Source organism: Artemia sp. Qi Xiang Cuo, chromosome 10 (assembly GCF_049724085.1).
Source record: "Artemia sp. Qi Xiang Cuo chromosome 10, ASM4972408v1, whole genome shotgun sequence".
In the NCBI taxonomy this organism is placed as follows: domain Eukaryota; kingdom Metazoa; phylum Arthropoda; class Branchiopoda; order Anostraca; family Artemiidae; genus Artemia; species Artemia sp. Qi Xiang Cuo.
In genome coordinates this window covers 30,238,229-30,256,118 of record NC_142803.1, presented here as the reverse complement: position 1 = coordinate 30,256,118, position 17,890 = coordinate 30,238,229, and the positions used below count along the sequence as shown (strand labels likewise).

At 38.7% G+C, this 17,890-nt stretch overlaps 1 protein-coding gene across 1 annotated transcript in view; it reads right to left on the bottom strand.

Moving 5' to 3' along the window:
* The window catches only part of LOC148947649 (uncharacterized), a 185,452-nt gene that overhangs the window by 44,637 nt on the left and 122,925 nt on the right, over positions 1–17,890 (bottom strand). Inside the window, exon 4 of the mRNA XM_089095969.1 lies at positions 8,058–8,267. Coding sequence (XP_088952095.1) covers positions 8,058–8,267 — 210 coding nt within the window. The remainder of the gene's footprint in view (positions 1–8,057; positions 8,268–17,890) is intronic.

Below are 17,890 nucleotides of genomic sequence, written 5' to 3'. Positions count from 1 at the left end.
GAGCTGGGTACTTCATATGGAAGGGGTCGTCGTAAAAACCTCAAAAGGGGCTCGTTCGATTGAAAATTGAGAGTTCTAGGGCCCTTTTTAATATTCGAAAGTGATTGGAGGGCAACTAGCCCCCCCCCCCACGCCCGTTAGTCCCCCAAACACATCCAATCAAAATTTTGAGCTAGCCTTTTTGTTCAGAGTAGTTGATTTCCAGATAGAAAATATGTTTTTGAGGAGGACACTACCCCACAACCCTCTGGGCAAGGGTTTTAAGTTATGCCCTGGGGGCATGTAAGGGGTTTATAGAAGGCGTTGTCGTAGAAACTTCAAAACAGGCTCATTCGATTGGAAATTCGAAGTGCTAGTATCCTTTTTAATAGTCGAAAGTGATTGAAGGGCAACTAGGCCCCCCCCCCGCTCATCATTCCCCCAAACACATCCAATTAAAATTTTGAAATATCCATTTTGTTCAGCGTAGTTTATTTCCACATAGAGAACATATTTTTGAGAAGGACACTCCACCACAGCCCTCAGGGCAAGGGTTTTAAGTTATACCCTGGGGGAACATAAAGTTTTCGAAGAAGTTGTTGCCATAGAAACTTCAGAAAAAGCTCATTCGATTCTAAATTCAAAGGGCTAGTGCCCTTTAGTGGGCTAGGGCAATTAGTCCGTCCCCCCACGCCCTTCAGTTCCCCAAACACATCCAACCAAAAGTTTGAGATAACCATTTTGTTCTGAGCAGTTGTTCTCAACATTGAAAATATCTTTTTGAGGAAGAAACTCCCCCACAACCCTCAGGGCAAAGATTATAAGTTATGCCCTGGGGCATATAAAGCTCTTATTGAAAGCGCTGTCGTAGAAACTTCAAAAGGGATCATTCAATTGGAATTTGAAAGGGCTAGTGCCTTTTTTAATAGTTGAAAGTGATTGGATTGCGACTAACGCCCCTCTCACGCCCACCATTTTTCAAAACACATCCAATCAAACTTTTGAGATATGCCATTTTGTTCAACGTAGTTGAACGTTCTGTAGAAATTAGGTATTTTTAGGATGATAACCCCCTCAGAGCCCTCAGTGCGAGGGTTGTAAGTTATGCCCTGGGGGCATATAAGGTTTTTTTAGAAAGTTGTTGTATAAATCATAGGCAGCACGATCGCGCTGCCTAAGTAAAGAACGAGGACACTCGAGAATGAGACAAGAAACGGGGAATAAGTAAAGAGGAGGACACTCCCCCACAACCCTCAGGGCAAGGGTATTAAGTTATGCCCTTGGGGCATATAAGAACGATGTTGGCACAATGTATTATTTATTAATATTTTCCTTTATAACAGGGCACTTTGTATAGAAGAACTCGTTGTAGAAACTTCAAAAAGGGCTCATTTAATTGGAAATTGCAATTGCTTGTGCCCTTTTTAATAATCGAAAGTGATTGGAAGGCGACTAACGCCCCTCTCACGCCCACCATTTTCCAAAACACATCCAATGAAACTTTTGAGATAGCCATTTTGTTTAACATAGTTGAAAGTTCTGGAAATTCGGTCTTAGAGGATAAAAACCACCGTAACAGACCCTAAGGTAAGGGTTTTGACTAATACCCTTGGGACATGAGAGGCGCTTATTGTTCGTGTGGACGCGATCAAAAGAGGGCGCATTTGACGAAATACTAAACTGTCTATCGCCCTTTTTAAACGTTAAATGCAACTTTAAAGTCTTAATTATTTTTAGTAAGAGTCGAAGTGGGTGGACTGTATTATTTCTTGTTGTTGTTGTTGCTTAGGTACGGGCATTTCGTATTGTAGGAGATGCCGTGGGAACTTCAAAAAGGGCACATTCGAATGAAAATAGAAAGGGCTGATGACCTTTTTAATAGTCGAAAGTGATTAAAGGGCAACTAATCCCCCTTCACTCCCACTCACCCTCGCCCACCCTCCCATTTCTGCTCTTAAAATTTAACCAAATTACAATAGCGTAAGTGTATCCAAGCTATCAAAGAAAGTAAACAGATTTTTTTTTGCGAATGGTATCAAGCTTTCCATTTCAGGTCAACTAGAGGAGGTATGAAACTAAATTAAACAGTACTATTTGTGTCCAGATTTTTAAAAAGGTGTTCCATCCTCACGGAAAACTCCTCCGTGAAAATTTCATCCAACGGAAAGTACACCCCCCCGTCAAGGTCCCTCCAGACATTTCCATCCTCACTGAAAATGCCCCCTCCCCGTAGTTTCTTGCGAATGATCCAGCCTGAAAAAAATTGCTGAAAAATTTTCTCCACCACACAAATAACAGGCCGAACTATAAAGTCTTAAAAAACGAAAATTTGCACTTTACTGAAATTTGCACTTTACTGAAAATATGCACTTTACTGAAATTTGCACTTTACAAAATTTGCACTTTACTGAAAAAACACAAATGAATGTGCATTGTCAGTTTAATATACATATACTGATATTTAGTAATCAAAATGTTGATATTATTTGATTTATTAAAGTTACAAAAGTAAAAACATTTATATTTTTTCAGTTAAGTGCAAATTTTGTTCTGGCCTTGGGAAGGCATATGGGTTTTGCGCCCAACTTATGTTAATTTCTGCTCGTTTTGAGTTTGACTCGGTTAATTATTGTAATTCCCTTCGTCTTGGGTTTCATTTATTTATCGATGCTGATTTGTGGTAGTTTCACGCTTGGTAGATAATTTGATTTTAGCTCATTTTTGCTTAATGGAGTTCTTTACTTTTCTTTGAAAAACTAATTTTGTGGAAAAAGTTTTTTAAATTAATACAACGAAAGAACGTACTTTTCATGGCGATCCAAATATGCATAATACATTAAATTAAACTTACCATCAATAGCTGTTAGCAATGGAAAATGTATTTAGTCTTGGAAAAGTGGTTGACAACTCCCATAGACGGACCCAATTTTGATGTGAAATATGCCATAAATTTCAGCCTACCGTGAAATTCAGCCTATCGTATTCGTGTCCTAATCTACAAAAATATGATTTCACACTTATCTCGAGAGGGATGGTCATGAAGGGTGTTTATTTGGTTTTATCGGGGTGATCGTAATAAACAATGGGTCGTAGGATATCGGAAGAAGATTCATTCAAACAAAAATTCAAAGTTCTAGCGCTCTTTTTAAGTAACATATCACACTACAGCAAGTGGTGGTTTCTCCCAATTTGTGGCGCAAAATAAAGTTGATCCAAAGGTAACTTACCATCAAGAGAAAAAATAAATCTATTTTGGACTTTCGAAAAGCTAATTACATTACCTCATAGTTTCAAAGATCATAATGCCCCACGGGGACACAATTGCCCTTAAAAATTTATACAATCAATACAAAACTTACTGTTATTATAATCAACAGTTTTTAAGCTTTTTTTAAATGGTTGATTCATTTGAGGTTTGATTAATTTATGTACAGCAGTGTATGGTTACGCACTAACTATTGCTGGGGAGGTGGTGGGTCTTTTTATGGTTTGGAGGAGGAGTGCCTGAGCCTCAAAAATTGCATTTTTTGGCCTAAATTTTTAAATTTAAGTGAGAAGGACTTCAGACAAATTATAAGGAATGAGAAGGGGGAGGGGAATTTACTCAGCTCCTTACAAAAACTGTAGTTTTAACGGGAAATGTAATTACCATAACGGGAGTTTTTAACGGGAAGTGACAGTTTGATGGTGACGACAGACTCCCTCTTATTTAAGAACACTCATTTTATTGTGAAAATTAAATACGTTTATATGAGCCTTTTTGCTTGAAGCATAGTTACATAAAAGTGAGGGGGCGGTAGTCTTAATTCATCAAATGTAGAATGACCTTGAATACGACATTAAGAACAAACATACATTTAACAATAAAAGTAAAGAATGAAGTTAGACTTAAGACGAACAGAAATGATCCTGTATGTAAGGGGGCTTTCGTCCCCTCAGCACCCCACTTTATACATAAAATTTGGCCCCCTCCCCTTCGCAGCTCCAAGAGAAAATGTTCTAAGATTTTAGCACAAAAGTAATGCGAAAAACCAAGAAAATTTTGCCTCGTAACTTTGAGAATGAAGGGCGTATTTACTCACATTTACTTACAACAATAAAATTATCAGTTCAAATGTTTTGAAAGGTAATCTGTAAATGAAGCACCCGCGACTACGTCAGAAACGTACCTAGAGGCTGGGCCGTATCCAGGATTTTTGTTCGGGGGGGGGGGGGTACCTGATTTTTTCCCGTGGACTTTGTCTAACATCCTCGAGCAACATTACGTTAGCTCGAGACCGTTAGTCTGCTCCTTGCAAACGAGGACGCGTCCACTAGGCATATTTTCGTATCTATAAGGCGCATTATTATTATTTTTTTTTTGTAACGCAAAAACAAGACAAGTATTTACATACAGTTTAATACTACAAGCTTTTTTTTGCGCGAAAAGAAGCCAAATAGAAGGCTAGAAGTAGTCTATATATTTTTTAGTTCTTTTTTTTTAGCTAAAAGTAAGGGTGAATATCTATAAAACGAAATCCAGGCGACGATTTTTCTTCCCTGCGAAAATGTCGATGACCTTGTCAGGGCAGATGTCAACGCCCCTATGGACTGCAAGGAGGGCTAAGCCACTCAATCGTTCTTCTCCTGTTGAATTTCTCAGCCAGGTTTTGAGCCTCCTGAGCGTTGAGAAACTTCTTTCCGGAGTAGCAGTGCTAACAGGTAACGTCGCAAGAGAAGCCAGAAGAAGAAAAACATTTTGAAACAGAGTAGTGTCGCATGCCTGAAGTAAAGACACTGCACATTTAGGTCTCTGTAAGAAGGGAATCTTCTACCATTTGATGCGCCATAGTTCAAATTCTTGTTTCAGACAGTTTCGCTAAGAACAAATATCACCGTAAAATTCAACTGACGAGTCCGGGTGTAATGCCTTAAGATCGAAAGAAATAATTTTGACAGGAGAAAGGACGCTGAGATTGGACAGATTTGGAATGTTCTGGTGAAGCACAAATCGTTGTTTCAGCTCGGAAGTGAAGTGGTCCAGGAAAGGAATAAAGAGCGAGGTTCTATAGTGGTTGAGAGGGTCTGGATCGTCTGCGTGCATACTCCGGCCACCTCTCGTCCTTGGAAGAGTCATCTCCAGTCCTAAGTCGCATAGACTTAGGACGTCGTCATCTCCAGTCCTGAGCTTCGTCGAAAATAGACGTGAAAGCAGTAGCAGCATTTCCTCGCATTTCCTTTGGTTTTGAAAGGACAGTTTCCACATGCCTGCATGCAGCTGCCAAATCACAGTCAACTGACTGAAGAGTCTTGCACAATGGCAGCGCAAGGCAGAAAAGCTCTTTGACCACATGGAGACACACAACAAATTGCGACTGATTCATCGTGTCCAGCAACTACGCCGCTTTTGCAGAAGTTTCTGCATTTCAGTTCTCTTCAAGAGATTCCAGGGATCGCAGGATTGGTCAGTACAGCTCGAGAAAACGTACGACTGAATCATGGCGCTCCGCCCATTTTGTTTCGCAGAGTCCGGTTAAAGTATGTTTCCTCGAATCCGGTAGTATTTCGTGATCTTCTCTTTTAAATTTTGTGTCCTGAGTGGGGAAGTATGGTAAAAACTGCAGACTTGTGACAAGACACCGAAGAAATGCTTAAACGCCAGAATAGAGCATACAGAAGAGATGACCAAGTTCAAACTGTGTACACTACAATGGACGTAAAGCGCCTTCGGATACTTTTCACGTATAACAGCCTGGACACCCCTAAGATGCCGACTCATCGCTGCTGCACCGTCATATCCCTTACCAACCATCTTGTTTAGATTAAGACCAAGGCTTTCGAGAAATTGCAGGATTGATGAAGCCAGACCTTGCCTAGTCAAATCAGAAACTGGGGTAAAACCATGGAAGTCCTCATGCAAGTTCCCTTTGAAAGTGTAGCGGACGCAAACAGACAGCTGCTCGGTATTCGAAACGTCCGCCGTTTCATCGGCAAGCACCGAAAAGCATGGACTTGCGTTTACTCTTTCCACAATAGACTGCTGAAGAAGTTCCCCGGATGTGGCGATAATACCATTCTGGATGATGGGAGAAAGATATGTGGCATTTCCGGCCGCAGAAAGAAGGTGGTTCTTCAGAACATCGTCACCGTGTCTCGCCCTCAGCCGCAGTAGTGCTCGGAAGTTGCCATCATTGTGAGAAGGTTCTGGATCCGAGACCGAAATGGGGCCGGAATCGTTGGTACCACGAAGGGCAAGTTGTTTGTTGCCGCCCACAAAATATCACCGTCTCAACAATTGGTCGCAACTTCTGGCGATTTTCTTGAACCTGCGCTTTCCTCGCCGCGTCTAGTTGGTGCACGATATTGTCCTGCCTTTTCTCCGAGACAGAAATGAAGTTTTCAGCCGATACGATGCAGTTTCTATGAAACTCTGCTTGTTGGTGAGCTGTGAATCCCTCTATTGCATCCTTCCAGTTCCTGAAAGGTTTGGTGACTAGATTCCCCAAGTGCTGGTGGCAGCCTTTGCCAGCTGTCTCTGACGAGAACAGAACGCAAAATCTGCAAAAAGCAGCGTCCTCAGATGGAGAGTAGGACAGCCAACTGAAACGAGCAAGCAAAGATAACTGAAACTTCAGCTTCCGTTTTCGGATACTGGAAAAATGTAGGAGATATCAGGAGTCCAAGGGCTCTTCAGCAAACGAAGTTTAGAATTTGAATCGAGACTGGACGATTTGTTGACAAAACGACCGATGTCATTTGCAAACAACGACAAAGACTGGGTTGATGCAAGTGCGTCGTGGTTGGTTCCAGTGTGCGTGATTCAGAAGCTTCAACGATGGCTCCAGTGCCCTTCAGATCCACAGATGTAGACGAATGCTCCACAGACGTCCCGCTAATGCCACTGCCAGAAACATCCCTGGTCCGCTTGGGCACAAAAAACGACGTAATGTCACACTTCCTCTTCATGTTGAAAATCACTCTTCTCTTAGCCAAGTCCGAAATTGAACTGAACTGAACTGACAATCTTGCACTCTCTTATACCATACCTCGAGCGTCCATTAATCCTAATTTACTATGCAAGGTCAGGTGAACATGGGGTTACCTAATTGCATAAGCTGATCAGAGCGCATATTATTAACCCTAATTTACTATGCAAGGTCAGGTGAACATGGGGTTACCTACTTGCGTAAGCTGATCAGAGCGCATATTATTAACCCTAATTTACTATGCAAGGTCAGGTGAACATGGGGTTACCTAAGGTTACCTAATTGCGTAAGCTGATCAGAACCGTTAACCCACAAAATGCAATAGGATTTAGTGTGGGAGCATATTTTTTTCTGGTAAGGTTTTGTCTTTACAGGAATTTTTTAGACTAATTTTCGACTCGGTCAAAAATTTCGGGGGGGGGGTCAAACCGGATAACCCCCCCCCCCCTGGATACGGCCTTGCCTAGAGGATCTCAGAACCCTACCCATGAAATCCTAAATTTTCTTTAATTCCTGGTAATTTTTTTTTAAAAATTATTAACTGATAGTTGTTTTGTATTACTCCCCCCCCCCAAAAAAAAAATAAAAAAGATAAAATAACTTTTGGCACGCCACCGAAAAAAAAACAACCTGGGCACGTGCCTTAATTACAATTTTTTTTGTATTAAACTTTAAAACATTTCCAGTAAAGCACTAGTGAGGCTTAATGGTCAAAACCAGAGGTTGAGGAGGCAGCGCAGCCGTTTATGCTTTTAGGGGTGTTGAAAGCTTTTCTGGGCCCCTTAAATCCTCCCAGAAGTTTTTTAGAATGCGCTTTTTCAAAAGAATGACCACTTTTATTCCCGAAGGATTGACGATAAAAAAAATACATCTTTTTTAGTGAAGCGCCAGTTACATTTTAGTCTTAGGATGGGAAGGAAAGACGAGGAGGCGACAACACATTTCTTACATTAGATTATATATTTCAACTTTAACGGCATACTGCTTTCGTTAAGAAAAAAAAGAAAAAAAATGCTATTCGAGTCATATCAAATGAGACATGCCTACCCGGGATTCAGTGTCATCACAAATTCGTTCCTTACATGTTCAATAACATAATCGAGAAAAACAAACCTGCACAAATTGTGTCCTGAATATGTGTGCAACGGTGCAAAATATGCTGGCTTTCTTTGCACTGTGTACATGGTATACATCCTGACGTGGTACTGTGCATATTATTATAGGTCCCATGAGGGCAGGTTCTGCATAAAGTATTATGGAAAGGCGAACAGGGCCGAGCTGCACCGTAACCATGCGTGCAGACAGTACAGGGCTTGCATGTACCTTAAATAATTAGAAATGGAATGAATAAATTATCATGGTTACATGAGCCGTTCTTAAGAGAGAGAATTGAGAACGTAGTTTCAGAAGGCAAAAAGAAGAGATTAAACAGAATGCGACTTGCTCTTTGAAATGGTACAAAGCATTCAAACTACTACTAACAACTCACTGCAGCACCAAGCCACATGTGGCCAAGTACTTCAAGCACTCCTAAGAGCAGGCGAAAGCACAACAAGTCAGAATTAAAACCAAAGGAAGAATCCACCTAAAGCTAAAGCTAATTTGCAAGTCGAAAGAAACAATAAAAGATAAAGTAGAAGACAAAATAGGGCAATGAAAAGTTTTTTACCTCTTAATCGACACAGCTGGTAGAGCTCTGTGATGAGTCTCTCAACATCATAGTTGTCTCGATAAGAGTTAAATGTGTAAAAGCGAACATAATTACTTATCATAATTATATTATCATAACTATATATTACTTATCATAATTATATAGCTTATGTGTTGTCGCATCTTTTTCTGCACAATCTTGTCTTCACTAATTATTGGGTAAGGACCAAGACAGGTCTGGAGGACCGATTATGAAAAGTTAGAACACGTTCAGCCTTGAAATCCATATTGTTCGTGTTTTTACCAAACCCCATAAGCCTCACCTGATGCTTCTTCCCTCCAAGGATTGAACTTGGGCTCACCTATAACAAGTTTGGACTTCCATGAAATTGATTTGTAATATTCTATGTTAGCGTCCAATTTTCCCCGAAAATAAGTGATCCCTGAATGCTTTCCAAATCTTTTTATCCAAATAAATCAACAAAAACTTGAAGTTGAAGCTTCATTTGGACTAGAAGTTTCAAAGTTACACCAAAAATAAATTTTTGTTCGATTTTGAATTTTACTTATACGAAAAAAAAAACAAGTTTCTTATACAGAATACTGCTTGAATCCAATATACCGAAATGGGCGTCGCAAATTCAAAAAAAAAGCGAAAAACAGCAAATTCATGCCCGGAATGCGTCGAATTTGGATGTCTTAAGGATACCTTCATTCTTTATGACAAAATAATTGCCCTTGTGTTTCAATTTCTTTACGACCCAAATAAAAAAAAGAAGCTAAAAGAAGTTTGAATGTCATAGCTTCAATAGACACGTTTTCTCGCGCTGACTCCAAAATTATGAGCTTTCAAACAGTTGGTGGTAACGAACTGTTAAAAAGGAGCGACCCGGCTCAATAGTAACCAAAACTTTAAAAAACGGAATTTTGATACAAATAGATACGCCAAAAGAATTGGATTTTTATGCTGATTTCGAATATATAAGTTTCATGAAGTTTAGTCCGATCAAAAGTTGCAAGCCTGAGAAAATTTTCGAAAAAGGGGGAAATACCCCCTAAAAGTAATAGAATCTTAATGAAAATCCGGAGAACCCTACTGTAGAGGTTTCAAGCTCCTATCTGCACAAATGTGGAATTTTGTATTTTTTGCCAGAAGAAAGATCACGGATGCGTGTTTTTTCCAGGGATCATCGTATCGACCCAGTGGTCCTAGAATTTCGTGAGAGGGCTCATTCGAACGGATATTATAAGTTATAGTGCCCTTTTTAAGTGACCAAGAAATTGAGGGGGGCAACTAGGCCCCCTCCCGCGCTCATTTTTTCCCAAAGTCACCGGATCAAAATTTTGAGATAGCCATTTTGTTCAACACAGTCAGAACATCTAATAATTATGTCTTTGAGGACGACTTAATTCCCCACAGTCCCCAGGGAAAGCGCTGCAAGTTGTGAACTTTGCCCATAGTTTATATTGATTAAAAAAAAAAAAAAACTATCCGAAAAAGCAGTTTTTCAAAGAAAAGTAAAAGCCATTTTAAGCTTAAGATCAGCAGATACAAATACCTGTTGAAATTCAAACTCAAAACAACCAGAAATTACTATTAAAGAATAAATCAAACCCGAAACGAACAGAAATTAAATAAACAATCATAGCAAAAAAAAACATACAAAGCGAGTAATGCCTAAATTGAATATGCAAATCAAACTTAAAACTAAAAAAAATATTTTGCTTTTGAAGTATAAATGAAACCAAAAACGAATAAAAATTAAATAAAGAATCAATGCAAACAAACATATAATAGATACTGATGTAAATGAATAAATAAATCTTAAAACGACTCAAACTAAAATTGAATATGCAAGTCAAGCTTGAAACGAACAAAAATCACTACAAACAAAAGTTTGAGTTTCGCCTCCTACTCTCACTGTAAAAGTATAAAACCTACTGCGTCATGGCGCTTTACTGAAAACTATATGTGTCTTGAACAGTCTTTGAAAGTATAAACAAAATCAAATTGAATCTTCGATATATAATGATGTTAATTAATTAAAGATCCATCAGTTCAAGATTTTATTTGACTGTAATTTTATTTTCATTTTCAATGCTGTAAGAACTGGAAAAGAAAATATTTGTAATATAATTCATTTTCAGTGAAGCGCCAATGACGGAGTAGGCTTTAAGGTTTTTACAGTTAAGGAAGCGGACAATTTTAGGGGTCTTGAACAACATTAAAAAGAACTAATAGATAAAACTGAATATTTGATGTATAATGATATTAATTGCTGAAAGCTCATCAGTTCAAAATTTTAATGTTTATTTTCAATATTAATAACAAAAGAAAATATTTGTACTACAATTTGTTTTCAGTAAAGCGCCAGTGACGCAGTGGGTTTTATACTTTTACAGTGAGAGAAGAAGGCGATACCCAAACTCTTGTTTGTAGTGATTTTTGTTCGTTTTATTATAATATTCAATTAAAGTTTCACTCGTTTTAAGATTTATTTATTCATTTACAATAGTATCTATTGTTTTATACTTCAATAGAAAAATATTTTTTTCGTTTTATGCTTGATTTGCATATTCAATTTAGGCATTAATCACTTTGTATGTTTTTTGATGTGATTGTTTAATTAATTTCTGTTCGTTTTGGGTTTCATTTATTCTTTAATAGTAATTTCTGGTTGTCTTGAGTTTGAGTTTTAAACAGTATTTGTATCTGCTGATCTCAACTTTAAAATCGCCTTTACTCTTCTTTGAAAAGCTGCTTTTTAATTTTTGTTCGTTTTTGATTGCAAAAAGTTTCAAGTTTTTAAAGTTACCTTTTTTCAAAATCAAATGTTCATCAAAGTTTCAAAACTGGTATCAAAGCAATAATATCAAAGAAAAAAATGCGTTTGTGTCCACCTTGGAGTTTTTATTATCTGATGTTTGAACTATTTGTAACAAAATAGGTATCTAAAAATTTTATCGGATGGGTTTGGGGGGAAAATGGCGTGGGGAGGGCTAATTGCCCTTCGATCTCTTTTGACTCTTTAAAAGTGAACTAGAACTTTCCATTTTCAATCAAATGAGCCCTCTCTGAAGTTTAAACGAGCACCCCTTCTATAAGAAACATATATGCCCCCAGGGCATAAGTTACAACGCCTGTCCCCGAGCCCGGGTGGGTTGTATCGACCTCGGAGTTGTAATATTTGATGTTTGAGACTATTTTTAACAAAATGACCACCTCAAAATTTTTATCGGATGGGTTTGGGGAAGAAAAAGACGCGGAGGGGGGAGGAGCTAGTTGTCCTCCGATCTGTTTTGACTCCGAGAAAGTGAACAATAAATTTTAATTTCAAATCAAATGAGCCCTCTCTGAAGTTTATACGAGCATCTCTTTCATAAGAACCATACATGACCCCAGGACATAACTTACAACGCCTGCCCCCGGGCCCTGGGGGGTTGTGTCGACACCTGATTTTTGTTTTCTGACCTTTGAAATATTTAAAAAAAATTGGCTATCTCAAAATTTGTATCGGATGGGTTTGCGGAAAAAAGGGCGTGGGGTGGGGTTAGTTTTTCTCCGATCTCTTTTGACTCTTAAAAATTGATCTAGAACTTTCAATTTCCATTCAAATGAGCCCTCTTTGAAGTTTATACGAGCATCCCTTCCATAAGAACCATATATGCCATCAGGGCATAACTTGAAGCACCTACCCCCGGGTCCTGGGGGTTGTGTCGACACAGGAGTTTTGTTATATGACCTTTGAACTGTTTTCAACAAAATGGGTATATCAAAATTCATATCGGATGCATTTGCGGGAAAAGAGGCGTGGGAGGGATAGTTGCCCTCTGATCTCTTTTGACTCTTAAAAAGTGAACTAGAACTTTCAATTTCCAATCAAATGAGCCCTCTCTGAAGTTTATACGAGCATCCCTTCCATAAAAACTATATATACCGCCGAGGAATAGATTACAATATCTACCCCGGACTCTGATGGATTGTGTTGACCCCGGAGTTTTCGTTATAAGATCTTTGAACCATTTTGAAAAAATGGCTCTCTCAAAGTTCTTATAGGATGGGTTTGAGGAAAATAGGGCGTAGAGGGAGGGGGCTAGTTGCCTTCCGGTTTTTCTCCTCTCAAAAATTTTATCGGTAGGATTTGAGGGAAAAGGGTGTGCGGGGGGGGGGCTAGATGCCCTCGGATATCTTTTTACTCTTAAAAAGTGAACTAGAACTTTCAATTTCAAATCAAATGAGCCCTCTCTGCAGTTTTTACAAGCATCCCTTTCATAAGAACCATATACTGCCCCCAGGACAACACTTGCAACGCCTACCCCCAGGCCCTGGGGGTTTATGTCGACACCGGAGTTTTTGTTATATGATCTTGAACTATTTTTGAAGAAATGGCTACCTCAAAATTTGTAGCGGATGGGTTTGGGGTAAAAAGGGCGTGGGGGGGGGGGACTGGCTAGCCTTCGATATCTTTTGAATCTTAAAAATCCCTTTCATAAGAACCATACATGCCTTTAGGGCATAACTTAGAACGCCTTCCCCTGGGGGAAGGGCCCTGAGGGGTTGTATTGACACCGGTGTCTTTCTTTTTCGACCTTTGAACTATTTTTAACAAAATGTATATCTCAAAATTTTCATCCGATGTATTATGAAAAAGAAGGCGTGGGGGGGGCAGTTCCCCTCGGATCTCTTTTGAATCTTAAAAAAAGAACTCGAACTTTCAATTTCCAATCAAATGAGCCCTCTCTGAAATTTATACGAGAATCCCTTTAATAAGAACCATATATGCCCCAGGCCGTAACTTGCAACGCCTCTCCTTAGACCCTGGGGGGTTGTATCGACACCTGAGTTTTTTTTAGCTGACTTTTGAACAATTTTTAACAAAATGGCTACCTAAAAATTTTTATCGGATGTATTTGGGGGAAAGGCCGTGTGGGAGGGGGGCTAGTTGCCCTCCAATCTCGCTTGACTCTCAAAAACTGAAATAGAACTTTCAATTTCCAATCAAATGAGTCCTCTCTCAAGTTTTTAAGAGGATCCCTTCCATAAGAACCATATATTCCCCCAGGTCACAACTTACAACGCCTGCCCTCGGGCCCTGAGGGGCGTGTCGACCTTGGAGTTTTCGTTATATGGTCTTTGAACTATTTTGAAATAAAATGGCTATCTCAAAGTTCTTATCAGATGGGTTTGAGAAAAAAGGGCGTGGAGGGGGAGGAGCTAGGTGCCCTCCGATCTCTTTTGACTCTTAAAAAGTGAACTAGAACTTTCACTTTCCAATCAAAAAAGCCCTCTTTGAAGTTTATACGAGCATTCCTTAAATAAAAACCATATATGCCCCGAGGGCATAACTTACAACGCCTGCCCCCGGCCTGGGGGGTTATGTCGACATCGGAGTTTTGTTATATGATCTTTGAACTATTTTTGAAAAAATGGCTATCTCTACATTTTTATCGGATGCATTTGGGAAAAACAGGGCGTAGGGGGGGGGCTGGTTAGCCTCCGATATCTTTTGAATCTTAAAAAATGAACTATAACTTTCAATTTCCAATCAAATGAGCCCTCTCTGAAGTTTATACGAGAATTCCTTCCATAAGAACCATATATGTCCCTAGGGCATAACTTATAATCCTTGTCCTAAAGACTGTGGGGGGAGTGTCCTGCTCAAACATATAATTTCCAGAACTTTCAACTACTTTGAACAAAATTGCTATATCAAAATTTTGATTGGATGTGTTTGGGGAAATCGTGGGTGTGGAAGGGGTATTAGTTGCCTTCCAATCACTTTCGACTATTAAAAAGGGAACTAGCCCTTTAAACTTCCAATCGAATGAGCCATTTCTGAAGTTTCTACAACACAGCTTTCTATAAAAACCTTTTATGCCCCCAGGGCATAACTTACAACCCTTGCCCTGAAGGCTGTGGGAGGGGGGTGACATCCCCCCCCCAATCCCGTTTTCCCCAAGTGCATCCGAAAAAAATTTGAGATAGCCATTAAGTTAAAAATTGCTCAAAAGTAACATAACAAAAACTCAGGTGTTGTCACAACCCCCCAGGGCCCGGGGGCAGGCGTTGTAAGTTATGCCCTGGGGCATATATGGTTCGTATGAAAGGGATACTCATAGAGACTTCAGAGAGGGCTCATTTGACTGGAAATGGAAAGTTCGAGCTCACTTTTTAATAGTCAAAAGAGATCCGAGGGCTGCTAGCCCCCCCCCTCCTCCAACGAGCCCTCTTTTTCCAAACCCATCTGATGAAAATTTTGAGATAGACATTTTGTTAAAAATAGTTCATAGGTCAGATAAGAAAAACTCCGGTGTCAATACAACCCCCCAGGGCCGAGGGGAAGGCGTTCTAAGTTATGCCCTAAGGGCATGTATGGTTCTTATGAAAGAGATGCTCGTATAAACTTCACAGAGGGTTCGTTAGATTAGAAATTGAAAGTTCTAATTCACTTTTTAAGAGTCAAGAGAGTCAAGGGCAACTAGCCCCCCCTCCCCAAAAAAAATCTTTTTCCCCAAACCCATCTTCACAAATTTTGAGATAGCCAGATTTTTGGAAATTGTTCAAAAATTAGATAACAAAACTCCCCCCAGGGCCCGGGGGATAGGCGTTAAAAGTGTTGTCCTGGGGGCGTATATGGTTCTTATGAAAGGGATGCTCGTATAAACTTCAGAGAGGGCTCATTTGATTGAAAATTGAAAGTTCTAGTTCAATTTTTAAGAGCCAAAAGATATCCAAGGGCAACTAGCCCCCCCCCTCCCCCAACACACACCCTTTCCCGATAAAATTTTTATAATATCCATTTCATTAAAAATAGTTCAAAGGTCAGATAAGTAACATTCCAGTGTCGACGCAACCCCTTAGGGCCCGGAGGCAGGCGTTATGAGTAATACTCTAGGGGCACATATAGTTCTTATGGAAAGGATGCTCGTATAAACTTCTAGATGGCTCATTTGATTGGAGATTGAAAGTTCTTGTTCACTTTTTGAGAGTCAAAAGAGATCGGAGGGCAACCCCCCGGGCCCGGGGCAGGCGTTGTAAGTATTGATCTGGGGGCATATATGGTTCTTATGGAATGTATGCTCGAATAAACTTCGGTGAGGGCTCATATGATTTAGAACTTGAAAGTTCTCGTTCACTTTTTAAGAGTCAGAAGCGATCGGAGGGCAACTAGCCTCCTTCTACACGCCCTATTTTCCTACAACACATCCGATAAGAACTTTGAGAGCAATTTCATTCAAAATAATTCAAACGTCAGATAACAAAAACTCCGGTGTCGACACAAACCCCCAGGGCCCTGGGGTAGGCATTGTAAGCTATGTCCTGGGGCAGTATGTGGTTCTTATAGAAGGGATGCTCGTATAAACTTCGGAGAGGGTTCAATTGAATGGAAATTAAAAGTTGTCGTTCATTTTCTCAGAGTGAAAAAAGATCGGAGGGAAACTAGCCCCTCCCGCCTTCCACGCCTTTGGGTTTATCTAGTGGATAAACCCATCCGATAAAAATTTGAGGTAACCATTTTGTTAAAAACAGTTCAACCACCAGATATTAAAACTCCAGGGTCGACACAACCCCCCCGGGCCCAGGGACAGGTTTTGTAAGTTATACTCTGGGGATAGATATGGTTTTCATAGAAGGGAGGATTGTATAAACTTTAGAGAGGGCTCATTTGATTGAAAATATAAAGTTCTAGTTCATATTTAAAGAGTCAAAAGAGACTGAAGGTTACTCAGCCCCCCCCCCCACGCCCACGACCTTTTTCCCCAAACCCATCTGATAAAAATTTTGAGATAGACATTTTGTTAAAAATAGTTCAAACATCAGATAATAAAAACTCCAAGGTGACACAAACCCATTTTTCACTTTGATATAATTACTATCATACCAGTTTTGACACTTTGATGAGCATTTTTTTTTTTAAGTTTGATTTTGAAACAAGGAATTTTTAAAAACTTGAAACTTTTTGCAATCAAAAACGAACAAAAATTAATTTAAAAAAAAAGACTTTTCGAAAAGTAAGTTTTTCAAAGAAAATTAAAGGCCATTTTAAACTTAAGCTCATAAGATACAAATAACTGTTAAATCTCAAAATCAAAACGACCAGAAATTACTATTAAAGAATAAATGAAACCCAAAACGAACAGAAATTAAATAAACAATCATAGCAAAAACGTACAACAAGCAATAATATAAATGAATAAATAGATCTTAAAGCGAGTAATGCTGAGATTGAATATGAAAATTAAGCTTAAAACGAAAAAAAAATTCTTATTGAAGCATAAATGAAACTTAAAACGAAAAGAAATTAAATAAACAATCAATGCAAACAAACATACTATAGATATTAATAATTAATAAATAAATCTTAAAACGAGAAAAACTTAAATTGAATATGCAAATCAAGCTTGAAACGAACAAAAATCACTACAAAAAAAAAGGTATCACCTCCTTCTCTCACTGTAAAAGTCTAAGACCTCCTGCGTCATTGGCGCTTTACTGAAAATTTTACCTTTAATTTTACCTTAAGAAGCTTCAAAACTATGATTTTTATGTGATAATAAACCAAAGATATGGTATGTCTTCGGCTTGTGGTTGTTATTAAATAAAAAAAAACAAGTTTTTTCCAAATGAAAGTAAGGAATAACATTAAAACTTAATAACATTTAAAACGAACATAAATTTAAATAGCATTAAAAACGAACATAAATTATTACATATATTTCCTAAAGATCTTTTCTTTCAGTTCAGTGATTTGAGAATGGCCCAACTTGTGACTTTCATTTTCATAAAAATAGTTTCGACCTCTTTGGCCGTTTTGTATCTATGTCTTACAAAATTAGTTCCGCAAATATGGCTAATTTAAGATGCGTGGGAGAATCTATCAATGGAGATAATTTATCGTGGGGGAAAAGAACTTTCCATTGAGGGGGAGCTGGATTTCAGTACACTATTTAAAAAACGATCAGTAAAATAAGAAACAAGTTTTTTCAACTGAAAATGAGAAGCAGCATTAGAACTTAACAGAAACGGAAGATATTATGCATCTGAGATGGGTTTACTCTCCTCAATATCTCACTGTTACACTACAGATTGTGTTTTAAAAAAGAAGTTATTATTCTAATGTAAGAGCCTTTGTGATTTAGGAGTAATTCTTATAGAACTGGAACAAAAATCAAACTTAGGTTTTTATAAGGTAATTATTAGTTAAACAAAAGTAAAATTAATAAGTAAATTTCGTTTTAATTATTCATGCACGGTGAGCGAAATTCAAACCCTGCATTAAACTTTCAGAAACTAA